The 15,331-nt window shown below is 35.4% G+C and overlaps 2 protein-coding genes across 5 annotated transcripts; one reads left to right on the top strand and one right to left on the bottom strand.

The window, feature by feature from the left end:
* The first annotated feature begins 369 nt into the window (after positions 1–369).
* On the top strand, positions 370–3,354 carry LOC120770458. Its single transcript, XM_040097951.1, has 5 exons — positions 370–707; positions 946–1,272; positions 2,324–2,449; positions 2,618–2,920; positions 2,985–3,354. Exons 1-5 carry the CDS (start codon positions 536–538, stop codon positions 3,152–3,154), a joined length of 1,098 nt encoding a protein of 365 aa, XP_039953885.1. The 5' UTR covers positions 370–535; the 3' UTR covers positions 3,155–3,354.
* A 4,616-nt stretch (positions 3,355–7,970) lies between these two features.
* On the bottom strand, positions 7,971–15,323 carry LOC120770453. Of its 4 annotated transcripts, none has more exons than XM_040097944.1 (5): positions 15,205–15,323; positions 10,072–10,225; positions 9,334–9,433; positions 9,059–9,265; positions 7,971–9,002 (listed from the first exon to the last, which is right to left on the bottom strand). In XM_040097944.1, the coding sequence occupies exons 1-5, from the start codon at positions 15,310–15,312 to the stop codon at positions 8,180–8,182; spliced, it is 1,392 nt and encodes a 463-aa protein (XP_039953878.1). In that variant the 5' UTR covers positions 15,313–15,323; the 3' UTR covers positions 7,971–8,179. The 4 variants fall into 4 exon arrangements, with proteins under 4 accessions (XP_039953878.1, XP_039953879.1, XP_039953877.1 ...); XM_040097945.1 differs by lacking the exon at positions 15,205–15,323 and adding an exon at positions 14,608–14,718; XM_040097943.1 differs by lacking the exon at positions 15,205–15,323 and adding an exon at positions 12,100–12,770.
* Between the last annotated feature and the right edge of the window lie 8 nt (positions 15,324–15,331).

Below are 15,331 nucleotides of genomic sequence, written 5' to 3'. Positions count from 1 at the left end.
AAGCCATAATCTGGGCTGTAACTCAAAACCCATAATTTAGTGTATGAGAGGGGAAGGTAGGTCCATAAGGTGGCTGTGTGGGCAAATTAATGAAAATTTTTAACATTCTAACAGATTTTACATTTGTCTTCATAGTTAAAAGAAAACGGGATACTAAATAAAATTACTTTACCTTTACAAAAAAGTTAGCCATACTTATTTAAAATTTGAGCTTTTAGTTCGAACTGTATTGTTTTCGTGTTACTTTGTGCTATATTCTAGATACCTTCATTTATATTCGTTCTACTGCCTTATCGATCTGGCAAATGCCTGAGAATAGGACCACTGGAAGACTGCAGTTATCTACCATAATATTCTTCTAATTACAGGCATAATCGTTTCTCTGAAGTACTGTCTTAATGTTTTGGTGTCTCAATTAATTTAGAATAAAATTGTGTTCCTAAAAAGGCAAACAAAAAAATCAAAGAAGAATCATCTCTGGATAATATAAAAATAACAATAAAAGCTGACTTCATAAGTTCTCTTAAAATTAAAAATGGGACGAAAGAGTAAGGCAAGGTCAAAAGGCAAACAAATCATGTCTGTCAGGGAAAGACAAATTATCGAAAGGTCAAGGCTACTTATAAAAGGCCATATTTCAGAATTCGTTGTTAGACACGAGGCGCTGGATGGCCCGTCAACAAGTCGCGCTAGTCGAAAACCTAATCGTAAGTGAGCACAAATATTTCATTTATTGTGTATTTAGATATTTACTGCAATTTATTAATACGGAAAGAGTGCAAGTTTGATCAAATAATCTAGATTTTGTTCCAAATTACATGCAATTTTATTTTTATATTAAATGAGTAAAAATTTGTGGCTTTGGATTTATCAAGCAATACTAAATATCCGCACAGTATTCTCAATATACTCTTGATGTATTAATTCAACAAATTTTTGTTTTAGCTACTGGGATGGGATTGTTTTATCTAGACCTTAAAGACGCATTCGCAGACGCCTTTTATAGCAACAACACAGTGAATGTCCCGAAGTTAGGGAGTATTTTCAAGGCGGAAAATTTTGAGGTAAACGTAGAACCCATTCCGAAAATTGGTAACAACACCAAAACTGATATAGAAGATACGCTAATTATTTTGAAAGTCTGCCAACTGCGTGCAATAATTGTAAAAATAGAAGAAGAAAAAAAAATTGGATTAGCCGGAAATGCTGTAAGCCCACACACACGAGCTAAGCTTTCAAAAATAGATTATATACAGGAAGGCATCCAAAGAGGTAAGTTAATTAATATGGATACTAATCAAATATTCGTTTAGAAGCTTTCCTCGATATAATGGTTTTGTTGCGCGAATATACAGATTCTGTACGATCTGTTTTTAAACAACAGTTTAGCTATTTGATTTATGCCAGTTGATTGTTCAATGCGGCACTTTCCTATTTCGAGCGAATCGAAGGCTTGTACTAGACTATACTTGGCATTTAGTTAAGTGTTGTATGGACATTTATTTGTTTTTCAGAACAGAAAATTTCGTCACGAAATTTGGAATGGATTATTATACACGCATCGCTATAAAATGAAGTCGATTGGCAAGATTTCTTGAGGACTACTCAACCGACCTTCATGAAAATTTACACAGGCCTTTGAGTTACAATTCTTAAGGATTTGGACGAAAGATTTTTTCTCGATGGCAACTATTTGAATAAAATAACGCTAAATTTTCACTGAAATTTCCCTTTTTTTCTAAATCCAATTTTCCGTTTTTTTCCTTCGTCCAAGTTCTAAATTAAGGTTTTAACTAAAACACGTATTTTTTTCATTTAAAATGATCATGTAAGGATTTATCCCTTCAACGCGGGCACAACTTCTTTCGAGAAGTCACCGGAAATGGCGACACAATGGCCGGGTTTAAAATATTTTTTTCTAAAAATTTCAGAATTTCTTTGTAAGAATAAAAAATTTTAATAAAATATTTAAATTTTAATATGAGACAAAAATTAAAAAAGAGAGTTTTTTACCCCTCAACGCATGTAATCCCTTAACTAAACAGAAACAAAATTTATGTCTGCTTTACTAAAAGCCTGCTCTAAATCAGGGTTGCAGAGGTGGGGCTTATTTGGTTTATTTTGCCTTACAACAACATTATTGTGGACCAGTTTGACTTATTTTTAAAATTTTTGGCTTTCGCTAAGCTACCTTGATAGCCTTGAAACAATAGTTACAATCACTCAGCTGTCAGATATTTTTGGGCTTCACTGTCCTTTCTAACTTAATTATATACGTTTTTAGGTTTACTTACGTAATTTATATTTAACAAATTTTAAACAGACATCCGTACAATGAGAGCGCAACTCAGGAGTATTCGCCAAACAGACATTGAACAGCTAAGTGGCAGCGAAAAGAATTCGGACTGCTTCGTAATTGTTGATGAACATGGTGAAAAAATATCTGAAGGTAAATTTTAAATTTATACTAAAATCAACTAAAATAAATTGCTGAACAAATAATAGGCTCGCTGTAAAGTATTACTGGATATTTGTGTTAGATCAATAACCCAAATTGTCGCGCAGTGGATACGCATTGTCTTTATAAAATAAATTCTTAATTTGATAATAATTTCAGAAGGAGCTGCTGTGAAAGTCAGGGAGCCTAACGAAATGCACGAACTAATTAAAAGAGAGTTTAGAGCAGCTTTTTATGAGAACATGGCTGCCCATCTGGAGGGTGTTTACCCATGGCAAGGCGTGGATGCGAAAATGGTAAATTGTTCGTCGCAACAACGTGTAGTTGAGGACCATGCTGATATATTGGCGAGAGCTATAAAAGTTATAGAGTCGCGTATATTGGACTGTGACAAAAGCAAAACGATCAACTTGGAAAATGAAGAGGAAAATTATTATCCAGAATTGGATGGTCTTTACCCGAGTGAGAAATCCACAATGTGCAAATATGTATTTCAATATTTTATTTATTTAAATATTTTTTCCAGCTCCCTCTAGTAGATGCGGGAATATAGAAGATTTGGACGAAAGCTTTTCTTTAGACTCTCCAACTGCTTTAAAAGATAGTTGCATTATCATAAATTCAGACGGTGAAGAGATGTGCAAACAGGAATTTGAGAAATTCTTTACAAGTGAATCTCATCATAGGCCAAACTGAGCGTGCAATTTGTTGTTGCCATACACCATGTGAAGTCAACATAAAATACCGATTAATTTAACTATTAACAATGCTGTTTAAAAAATTATGAATGACACAAATGTGAAAATTATATTTAAATGTCCTTTGCCTCAAAATAGAAAATACGATATTACCAATTTTTAAATAAACGGGGAATTTATGACTGATTTTAAAGATAATTACGCGAACTAGTCCCTTAGATTATCGATTTCAAATTATGCACATGTTTCTTTCCGAGAAGCTGCTCATTTAGCGAAAATATCAGTATCGGACTACTATAGCATATAGCTCTCATCAAACTGAACGATCGGAATGAAGTGCTTCTAAGAAAGTCTTCTTCATTTGATAAGGTATTTTCACGAAATTTTGCATGGATTGTTGTTTACCAAAAAACAAGAATCTCCGAACAAATTATTCAGACCGGACTATATAGTACATATATAATATATGGACAATATTTGGATTTTTTTTTTTAATTTTTGAAGGGTATTAGCTTCCGTGCAACCGAAGTTAACGACTTTGATTCTTATTCATCCAAAAAACTCTTTTCTTTCCCTAATACAAATATTTTAAAGTGGACTTAGTACGATCTCTTCATGGACCAGTTGTGAATGTAGATCGTCTTATATATTTCACATATTTCTGATCTGTCATTAAGTGGCTCATGTGTCAGTAAAGTCGCGTCATTGAAATTATAGTTTACAGTTTGCCAGTTGGGCAAATGATCAGCTGCACATACTCACATGACTATTTAAGTTTATAGATATGCATATATGTATGTATGTATATGGGCATTATTTCTTATATGTCTGTTTGGAATTGGAGCAAATAGAAAGCATGCAACAACAACAATTGTAGCAAAAATACTCCCATTCAGCTAAGCTTAACAATAAACCCATTCTGCTGCGTTTAGCTTCTGCTAATAATTACAAAGCGCTTTATTAATAAAAGATCGCATACTTATGTTTACGTATGTATGTACAAATATGTGTATGTATGTAATAACTATTAAGTAGTAGCCGCTGGTAATAGTTGATGAATGTTGGCATTTCCAAAGAATTTTGTTAAAGCATTTGATATAGAGTGATGAAGGAAAAAGAATAAAAAAATGTGAGACAAAAATCGATATCAACTTACATACATATATACATACATATATGTATATGTATGTATCTTCATACAAGAACTACACTTCCACAAAATTTTAACTAAGTATGTCAAAAGAAAAAGCAGCTCATTGTGATGCCGCGTCAAATATACATATAGTTTTGATATATCAACGATTCCCGCTAAAAATGTCTCAAAGAGGCAAATATGCAAAAAAGCTTATGTCTGGTCATAACTGGGGTTATAAGCATCAAAAAATTTTTTTTTATTTTTGGTTGTAGGTTCTGAAGCTTGGATCCATTGCCAAGAAGTCGACTACCTCGCACCTACACTGGTTCCAAAAATAAAATATCAACATACTAATATTGATTTAATATAACCCAAACTTAAAGATTAATATTAAAGAAAATCAAAGTTGCCATCTTCCACAGATTAAAGAATATTCACTGTTGAAGATGATTTTATATAATCAAGTAAGGAATGGCTAAGTTCGGGTGAAACCGAGCATTTTATACTCTGGTAATTTACAAGAATCAAAGCCCGGGAAATTCCTTCAGGAAAATATAGGAGTTGGTGATACTATTGACCCATTTTTATCTACTTTTGCCAGTGACACATACTATTAACATGTTCCATACTAAAAAAATGTTCCCTGGGTTTCAGTAAGCTACCTCACATTTAATTACCAATCATATGGAGTAAAGTCAGCCGGATTTTCGAAAGTTCTGATGTTAGTTATATGTGTGTTTGGTCAAGTTATCGCCCAATTGTGTTTATTTTAGACACAAAGATATACTGTTAGGATTAAAATATGCTTTGTAATTTTCATTGAGATAACTCAGATAGTGGCCAATAAATGTGATATAAAGTAACCCGAACGTTCGATCATATTTATTTATTGTGTATATGGTCGCTCAAGTAAGTATTAACCCGATTCAACCGATTTTTGATAAAATTAGAATTAGTATTGTCAGGAAATGATTCTCTTTGAAGTTTAATTGAATATCCCATACAATGACCGATAATCTTCGGTCGAAAATCAATTGTAGTTACTGGAGTTCACATTTCCGGTTTTTGGGGACTTGAACAGTTTTGGTTGGATTTGCACAATTTTTGGTCATAAGATGGCATACTTTAAAGGAATAATAGGTACAAAGTTTTATCCCGTTGTATTAATTGCTTCTTAATTTGTGTACTGGAAAGCGTAAGAATCAAATGGAATTAATTAAAAATATGCTATATGAGAAGTAGGCGTGGTTGAACTCTGATTTCACTCGTTTTTGCAATATGGCATAAGAATGTGAGACTAATGTCACGTAGCAAATTTAGTCCAAATCGGTCGGTTGGGGTCCGAGATATGTGACCTTACCTAAAAGTGGGCAGTGCCACGGCCATTGTTAAATTTTTATCCCAGCTCATGAAACATACTCGTACCATCTCGAGTGTAAAATTTTATATCTCTGTCGTATTTAGTTATTGATTAATCGCACATTTAATAATTTTTAACAGTACCGTTATATGGGAAGTGGACGGGATAATCTTCTGATTTCAACCATTTTTACAGTGTCGGTAGGGGTGTTTAAGGGATTTATCCGGAGCGAATTTGGATATTATAGCTTTAGTGGTCAGGGAGATGTGTACATTAAACCTTTTAAAGGGCGGGGTTCTATATCTTATTCTGGTGTTTAGTTATGGAACTTTATACATTTTCGGTTAATGATGTAGCAATATGTTGTAAGAGTATAAAGACGACAATATCTACGCAAAAGCTTCCAAAAACGCAAAAAATGTTATGTGTTAATGGTTCAACCATTCCACATCTGTAATAGTTTGGTGGGGTGTCTCATGTAAAAGCATTACAACTGTTCACTTATAAAAAACAGTTTTTTAAACTGGGGCGAAAGTGTACTGGCAGGATGTTGTAGAAGGTTTGTTAAAGTTTTTTTCTTTGGAGACCATTGGACCATCCAACAAAATTCTGCTCCAGCACACCAGCCAAAAATGACGCCACAATCGCTTAAAAGCAATATTCCTAGTTTCATAACAGCAGATAATTTGAAAGTCTACAATTGAACCCATTGGACTACAGTTTGTGTTCAGAGTTAGAGAACATGGCTTGTTGAATGTATCACAAAATTTTAGAGAGTCTCAAAAAATGTTTGGTTCGAGCAACTTCGTTAATATCAATCGAAACTGTGCGTGCAGCTACTGATCAATGGTTGAAAGAAAACGGTTACTTTTTCGAATAATATGTCGTACACCGTTCATTTAATGCATGCATTATTAAACAAAATTATCTTCATTAAAAAATGTAGTATAGTATAATTTTTTTAACGGCATGAACTTGTAACAGAACTTATGGCAGTAGTAAAAAATGAAGAGTTTTTACCAAAAAAGCTTGCCATTTGCACTTTCAAGAAATCTTATCGAAATAAATAAATTTCCAACGCTTTCTAAATATATTATTTGATGCAATTAATTGTTGGTAGCTTACCACTGTTGCTGCGTACTACTGCTGTGTTTGTTGCTTTTGTTTTCTTAGTTGTCATTTTTTCATTCAAACTGCCACACTTGCTGCAACGCTCAGCTGGCTGATGGCTACGAGGGGCGTGAGTTTAATTACAAATCAAAAAATATTAAATGAAAATAGCGTTTAATAAATTGCACAATTTTAGAATCTTAAAATTAAGGAAATTTAAATTTAATCTAAAAAAATCAAATTATGTTAAATATTTTGTAATAAAAAAGTGTAGATTCTCACTAGTGTTAAGCGGAATTTTTAATGATTTTTTTATAAATATTGATTTGATGCAATACTATGAAATTTACTATATTCTTTTCTTTAAAATTGAAATATGTATGTTCCACAAAAATTCCTCCAAAATGTTTTCTCGCTCTCACTACTTTACCAACTGAGCGCCAAAATGAGCGAACTGCGCGCGGGTGTTGCACGTATGAGTTGTACCAATTGTTTATCGTCGAGCCGCGTTTTTTCATCCTGCAAGCGTTTATGATACATTCATATTACTATTAATTTATATTTTTGATTGTTTTACAAATTTCACCTTAAGACTCTCCGATTTAGCCGACTTTGAGGTGCGAAATTTCAGCATTACAGTTTGTTTTTACAGTTACTGTCTAACTAAACTAAACACGTTGTGTTTCAAAAAAGAACTGATCGCATTTATCGCGCTCTTTCAATTTCCCTTTTTTGGTGGGCGTAAACTCAATTTGAAATCAACGCAAGTTCTCTTTACAAACGTCTAAACAAAATCGCACATCGGGTGTCATTCACTTACGCACAAATTTAGCCGAATGCGATAAGATTGAAAAATTATCAGCAAAAACCAATAAAAACTACACCAGTGTCGGAGCAAGAGGGATCCATTTGTTTTCGAAATTTGAGTGATATAAACTTTTAATGGGAAAACCAATCATTGAACATTTATAAAACATGAAAATTTGGAAAATACTAGAACCCTCTTCATACGATAATGGACTAAGCGCTCTGTGTATTCCCGACCACAATTGTTTCTAGAATGAGATCGATCGAAGAAGGAAACACAATTTTTTTAAGCCAAAGAGAACGATCGGTCCATAAAGTCGAATAACATTTGTTCAAAAACATATATACTTTTCACGATCGATATCCTTCGAATAATCAAAATAAATATTCTAAAACTTTTGTTCGAAAAAGCAAACCATAGAACGATTTATATATTTTCCTATTACTTTACACATAAATAGTTCCTTATTCACTGTTTTCCTTAACTTCTAATATTTGTATATAAAACTGACTAAAATATACGAACTTAATTGATCTACTAACTTAGATCTATGAACATTTTGTAAAGTCTTCCATTTGTTTGTGTTGGCAATTGGCAAATTTTTAACTGCCTACGTCGGACATATGCCACTTTCGGTAAACACTTGGCCACAAGTCTCGTCCACGCGATCCCAAATCAACGAACCGAACCGACGTGCCGTATAGTCAACCATCAGTGGAGCCTTGCAATTGATGCACTGATCGCGATAGTGGAAAAGTAGACCCACACTTAGAGGCATAGTCGTCTCCGTATAACCGGGCACATTGCGCCACACAAAATGATTACCCATTTCGATAATGGACTGTGTATTCACAATGCATTTGCTGCGCTGATGTGTGGGCATAACCTCCAAAGTGCGACGCACTTTCATTTGCGAGTAAAGGAAACGGTTATGAGTGTGAGCCGGCAGACTGAAGCTATCGTTAATGTCGAGATTATAGAAGAACACATTACGAAAGACGTACGCCGAGGTACGACCCTCATCGCATTGCCGCAGAAAAATCGCCAGCGAATTGTGTTTCAACGGTACGAGTACCTCGTCCAGATCAACAGTGGCCGCATAACGATAGTTGTCCACAACCATGGCGCGATAGACACAGTCGTTGATTTGCGCCATGATTCCCCCGTAATGCACTTGAGACAACAGCTCATCTGGCACATTCCACTGCAGTACATCGACGATGCCTTCGCTTTGATAATGTCGTAATAGACGCATCACTTCCTCGCTAGCGGAGAGATGATAGAAGTAGAAGTGTCGAGCACCGAGTATTCGATACATTTCGACGAATTCAGCGACGCGCAGCACATTCGAGTAGTTTTGTTGCAGCGGCCCGACGCACACTGAGACCACGGGACGTGACATGGCGAACAATTGGTCCACATCGCGCGGATAGCTGGAAACAAGGTAATATTATTTATATGAAATAGCGTTAGCAAGCAGTTCACCCACCTGATCGGCACAAATGTTGGACTCAGTTGACTTAGCCTGTTGGAGGGATAAGAAATCGCAACCGATTGTGGCAGATGAATTGTAGTGCTGTTACGATTTACATAGAGTGGGCACATGAAGGAGTAAGCCGCGTATTTGTGGTCATGATGTTCCATCAACGGTTGCACTTTCCCAATTGGGATGCTTTTATCAACGAAATCCTCGAATCTGTGGGAACATTGAACATTTTTTTTCGAATGGTTCCGCTACTTTCAAATATTAGAAAATGTAAATACCTGATGGTGCAGGTTATGGTCTCCTTAAATTCTCGTGGTAAAATGGCGATAATACGCAAAGAGCCTATTGGTACCTTCGTGTTGTGGTCGTTTATTGTTTCTGAAATATTTATTAGGTTAGTTACTGGCATATGATTATTGCATAATGAAATGTGGTTCTTAATACGGTTATACATATATTATTAGGTGTTAAGATGGTTCGGGGTTTCTTAGCTCCATATTTAGTACAATCTATTCAATCTAATGGCTTTTATTTTAATATTAAAATATTTTTATTTAAGAGACCCGAACAGATTTCTAATATTTCTAAGAAAATCAAGTAGTTTTAAGGGCTCAATGATTACCACACTTACTACTGAACTATAATCAAAATTTTGTATTTATGTGGACGGAGGCTCTCCTTCTAAATTTTTTTTTAAGCCGGCATTAACTTCAATGATGGCTCTGGGTTGCGCGACAGCAATATGGCCAAAATCTATATTTATTTCTGTTCCACGTATTATCGATCAAAACTTTAATAACCGCTCACCAGCACATACTCGTAGACCGATAGAGAGTTATCGATAAAGCAAATAGCCTATATTTTCATAAAGTACTTCTGCTTCAAGGCTCAATAGAGCTTCTATCCGCATAGAAGTGAAGGGAAACCACAACTAACTTAGTCCTTATTTTCGAAGGACTTTTTTTTTTGGTTGAGTTAATATGTAAAGAATTTAATTAAGTACTGCGGTTACTCACCGAGCACATCCAATCGATCATCAAAGTATGCTGAGTAAATCAAGTGGTTTGCTTTGCTGCCTATTTGTCGCCAAGAGTTGTTGTATCCCCATGATGGTTTTATATAAATGTAGGATTGTTGTAGCGAACTCAGATCTTCACGCAATTTGGAGTCCTGCGAGTACAAGGAAACGTGACAAATATATCAGAATAACATTAGTTAAAGCAATGTGAATCAATATATCATTTTTGACTTTTTATACCCTGAAGTGGGTATATTCAGTTTGCTATGAGAGACAAAATATATATATGTACTTGTAGTATGCAAATGATCAGCATGACGATTTGATGGAATATGGCGACTAAATCGATTTCGGCGTATTCGCCTGTGTATACGTGAACTAGTTCCTCTGCTTTTAAGATAAAAAGGGTGATCCATTTCGTGGTACCCTACTTTTTTAATAAAAATAACACACAAACTTAAAATTTAATAGGGAATATTTATTATCATTGGAAAGAAAATTTGTTGGCATTTTTTTAATTTTTTTTAATTTTTTCTTTTAAATGTTGACACAGCCACGTCTCAGATGGTCTATCCGTTGTGTTAGATTTTCGATGACTCATTCTGCCCTGATTCGAAGCGTTATTGTCCGCATAGACTTTAGACTTTACTTATCCCCACAGGAAAAACTCAACAATCCACCAGCTAAAAACGTGAAATTATCTGCTCACCGAAGTGTGCACTCAATAAATCCATTGATTGAAGCGACAAGTAGGAAGTGGCGCCATCTTGTTGAAACCAAATGTCGCCGAGATCACGAGCTCCAATTTCAGGCATCAAATAGTCTGTTATTTTGGCGCGATAACGGTCGCCATTGACGGTTACGTTCTCACCGGCATCAGTTTTGAAGAAATATAGACCGATGGTTACAGTGGGCCACAAACCACACCAAACCATTAGTTTTTCTGGATGAAATGGCAGCTCTCATCGCTGATTAACATTTGTCGGATCTTCTTGGAACTTTTCAAGAGCCTATAGAGCGAAGCGATGTCATTTGCGAAGGTCGATCGATTTCAGTTCTTGTACAAGTTGTATTTTGTACGCTTTCAATTTAAGATCTTGACGTAAAATGCGCGAAGTCGTATGGAAGTCAGTCCGTGTTGCTGCGGGTGGCGCCGAATCGACTCTCCACGGTCTTCGTGTACACTCTCAGCTACGACTGCTATATTTTCTGAACTGCGTGCTTGACATGGTCTATTCGATCGAATGTTATACAATACTGAGGGCTAGGTCTCAAGATGGGTGATGGGGCTGTGAATAGTACGCTCAGTAGGCCTTTTATATTGTAGCACATTCTTTACAGAACGTGAATTTTCGTAATAAAGTTGAACGATTTCTAAACGTTGTTTAGGCGTTAGTCTTTCCATAGTGTAAGGCCAAGCAATTCTGAATAAAATTAACATGGCAGTTTGACACGACTCACAGGTGATCTGTCAAAAAAAACTCTATTGAAAAAGTACCTCTAAATGGATCATCCGTTAAATCTTAAATTTTGCGCACGTTCTCTTCTCCATAAAACACAGCTCGTTTGTCGGAATAGCAGATATCGGCTAACTACATCATATAGTTGTCATACAAACTGACCGATCAAAATCAAGTTCTTGTAGGAGAAACTGTTTTATTTGACAAGATATCTTCATCAATTATATTTTGCAAAATAATGCCACAATCTCCAAATATCTTGCATTGTCGAGATCGGAACACTTTAACATGTAGCTGCCATACAAATGGACTGAATAAAATTAAGATGAATATTCTTTTATACCCTTTTTTTCTATGCAATGCATCTGCAAAAGCTATTATAACTTTCGTGTTGCTTTTCTTATTAATTACAAAAGTTAATACTAATTAAACATTGTTAGTTGTATTTAATTCACATTTAATTGCTTGCAAGCGTTAGCTGTCTGTTTTCTCTCTTTCTTTTGGCAATGTAATGTACACATGCATTAGTACGTACATATATATCTGTGCATTATATTATTGCTTACGAGTGTTGTGCGCACTGACACATAGGCGAGTATAATGATGGTCAATGCCACTGCGCCCGACAGCAGAAAGTACGCATACTGCGCTTGATTGCCATTGCCCGACAGCATTTCTTCGTCGATTAACTTATTTCACCAGCACACATTAATAATTATTATTTTTACAAATGTTCTCCTAAAAAAAAAATTATATTATTTGGCAACACTTCACTCAACCGATTTCTTGGTGCGCCTTTGATTTTTGCGGCACAAGCGCCTGTGCATATGCTACGTATCGCGTGCGCCGTTGCTGCTTAACTGGTCGAACGCACGCTTGTTAAGCTTTCTTTTTTCAACTGTCTACTTGTCACTTGCGGTTCTTAAGCAACTTTGTTCATTCCAACAAAAGCAAAGCTGACAGTTTTCTCACGGACATTACTATTTAATTATCGCTGGCTTTCTTGGCTCAATGCGTTTGTGTTTGTTGTTTGTTTAGGCTCGATGTTTTTGCTTTTGTTGTGAATATTCGTGTTGGTGCTTCAGACAATGTTTTTTTAATAATTCATGTGTGTGCTTTTTTTGCTATCTCTGCGACTAAGTTATTGATTATTATTGTCGTTATAACCAATAGAAAATATATTGGTTTATGTGGTAGGGTGGTTCTTATAACGATGGATACAAACTATTGTATTCTGTGGTTTGTTTACAAGCTATAAAAATTAAAATTTTAATAAGTACTTTATTTTTGTAAAAAAAAAATCTGTGAAGACCCAACACGATACTGAAAATATATTTACTTTTCTTTTAGATCGAAAAATTTCAGTCTATTCAATGACGTCACATTGGCAACCCTTTAAAAACCAAAACAAACATTTCAGTCTCTAAATACTAATTATTGGATAGTTAACAGGTAGCTTTCAAACACGAATTTATAGACATATGGAAAACAAAATTTCTTTATCGATTGGGTCTGCGCGCGTAGTTTAAGGGGTTCACAAGTTTCAAAATAAAATTTTTATTATCTTATTAAATTTTACAACACCTCTAGAATATTGCCCTTAATTTTGAAATTGATCCGAGTGATAGTTTTGAAGATACACCCTAAGAACTTGTGTGCTCGAGGCTAGCTAGGCTTCGTGCGCCATCTTTAAACGCGCTTTTCTCGAAACTGTGTTTTTAAAGTCGTTGAAGAAAACTCAGGCGCATCTGGGATAAACCGAGAGATCACCGGAAATGGCGTTGCAATGGTCGAGTTTAGAATATTTTTTTCCGAAAATTTCAGAATTTATGTTTTAAAATATTTTTTTCCGAAAATTTCAGAATTTCTAATAAAGAAATAGAATATTAAATTTTTTATATGGGAAAAATGTTTTTTGAAAAAAGTTTGTTTTTTACCGGAGGAAACCCATGTAACCATTAATTTCACCTGTCCGGATCAATTTTGATCTTGAGTGTATTTGACTTGTTTTCCTTTTCTAGCAACTTGATCGAAACGTAACACACAATATCTTTCATGAATTCGCATTTGATAACTATACAAACATAAATAGCATTCAAGACTGAACGCACCCTAATGCTTTGATTACTTTTATTGTTATCGATTAACACTTGTGAAACAAAATGCTGTCGTCACGCCTACTCTCATAAACCGTTTTGTTTCCACACAACAACTACCGACACATAAACACTATAAGTCACTTTAAGATTTAACATTTAACATTTTCGAAAGAACACCTGTTGATATCATTGCACTACTTGCGAAATCTTCACACGATTATCGGTACATATGTACACGGGTATTTGTAAATATTTGCTATTTATCCACCAAATTTGTTCAGCGCGCAACATTCAGTTTAGACGCGCAAAAGCGAGAGTACTAAACCGAAAAGCGGCGCAGCTCTTCTGAGGACTTTCATTCGGACGCCTCTTGCATGAAAGCAGAAACGCGAGCGCGTTCGACTTGTAAATGTAGCACATGCTTTATATTAATTCGAATTTTGATGAGATGTTCCGCGCTATTTTTAGTCCGACAAATGTGTCGGAGAAAAACAAAACAACAGACAAAATTAATTGGAAAATATAGAAAAGTATAGGCCAAACCAATATGTCAGCCCGAGCGCTGAGGTTGTGGCATTTCGTATATTAATGGCGCGTGGATTATTTGCTTTATAAATACTTTGGTACACACACGCACACACATAAAAACAATAAAAATTTCACTTTACTGCACGTTTCATTTTCAGATTCTGAATTTTCTCAAGCGCATTCACTTTTCCATAAAATATGCGCGCGCGGCAAGCAGCACGGCATGGTCGCCGCGTGGGTGCCTCGCGTCATTTCTACCGAAAATTCCGTAGCGGCGCGCCCACATGCGTCGGCAGCTCACAATGAGCACTTCCAAACAAATGCAGAAACATTGAAAGCGAATTGCGCGCACATGAGCTTCTTCAATGTGACGTTTTTTAATCAACTCAGTGGATTTCAATATCTTTAAAAAGTTTTTTTTTTTTTATAAATTCATCACACACTCACAGAAGGAAACACGTAGAGATTCCAGTATAAAAAATAAAATACAACAAGTATGCCGATAACACCGAGTGATGAACGTTGATATGGACACGCCAACATCGCACCGCGCTACCCAACTTGTAAATGACGCGCAAGCAATCATAAGCACTCGTCACAACCTATCCAACGTAAACGATACCGGTTTCCTATGCTCCTTATCAGCAGGTGGTGAACATGGTGATAAAGTATTTTTGACACTCGGAAAGGTTTTTGGAAAACTAATAAAAGCAAAGCGTCATTTTACGAGTTTAAAAATGTTCACAGAGCACATGGCCGTTAACGGAAATATGTTTTTGCTACTGTTAAGATTTCCTACTTGGGTTTGCGCTTATCTATGGCTATAGCATTTATACCAATTGTTTGTTCTATTTGCCATCATGATACAAGGTAAATGCCATGTAAGATAAAATAAGACCGAATGATGGATTGATTTGCAAAATACACGAGCTCTTACTTTGTGCCACACAAACATATAAATTGGTGTAAATATTTTAATGCCCCCAGAAAACTTGATTCAGTAGCCAACTACTGAAAAGTCAATAATGCTATTAAACTAAATACCACTCTTTTATAAGATAATATTCTCCTCCCCAGCACTTCATCACTCCTCACTCGACCTTTGGACATTGCGAAGGTTCCCCAAGCGACACTGGAATCGTCCGATAACATTCAGCCCGTAACTTCGTTA

This window comes from Bactrocera tryoni, chromosome 3, assembly GCF_016617805.1.
Source record: "Bactrocera tryoni isolate S06 chromosome 3, CSIRO_BtryS06_freeze2, whole genome shotgun sequence".
NCBI lineage: Eukaryota > Metazoa > Arthropoda > Insecta > Diptera > Tephritidae > Bactrocera > Bactrocera tryoni.
The sequence above is the reverse complement of the archived record's forward strand: the minus strand, read 5'-3'. Positions and strand labels throughout refer to the sequence as shown.

Coding starts and splice junctions, on each gene's coding strand:
- LOC120770458 (XM_040097951.1), top strand. CDS start 536: ATGGGACGAAAGAGTAAGGCAAGGTCAAAAGGCAAACAAATCATGTCT. Junction 708..945: donor CGCTAGTCGAAAACCTAATC/GTAAGTGAGCAC, acceptor TTTTTGTTTTAG/CTACTGGGATGGGATTGTTT. Junction 2,450..2,617: donor TGGTGAAAAAATATCTGAAG/GTAAATTTTAAA, acceptor TAATAATTTCAG/AAGGAGCTGCTGTGAAAGTC.
- LOC120770453 (XM_040097944.1), bottom strand. CDS start 15,312: ATGTTATCGGACGATTCCAGTGTCGCTTGGGGAACCTTCGCAATGTCC. Junction 9,434..10,071: donor TGATCGATTGGATGTGCTCG/GTGAGTAACCGC, acceptor TAAATATTTCAG/AAACAATAAACGACCACAAC. Junction 9,266..9,333: donor ACCATAACCTGCACCATCAG/GTATTTACATTT, acceptor ATGTTCCCACAG/ATTCGAGGATTTCGTTGATA.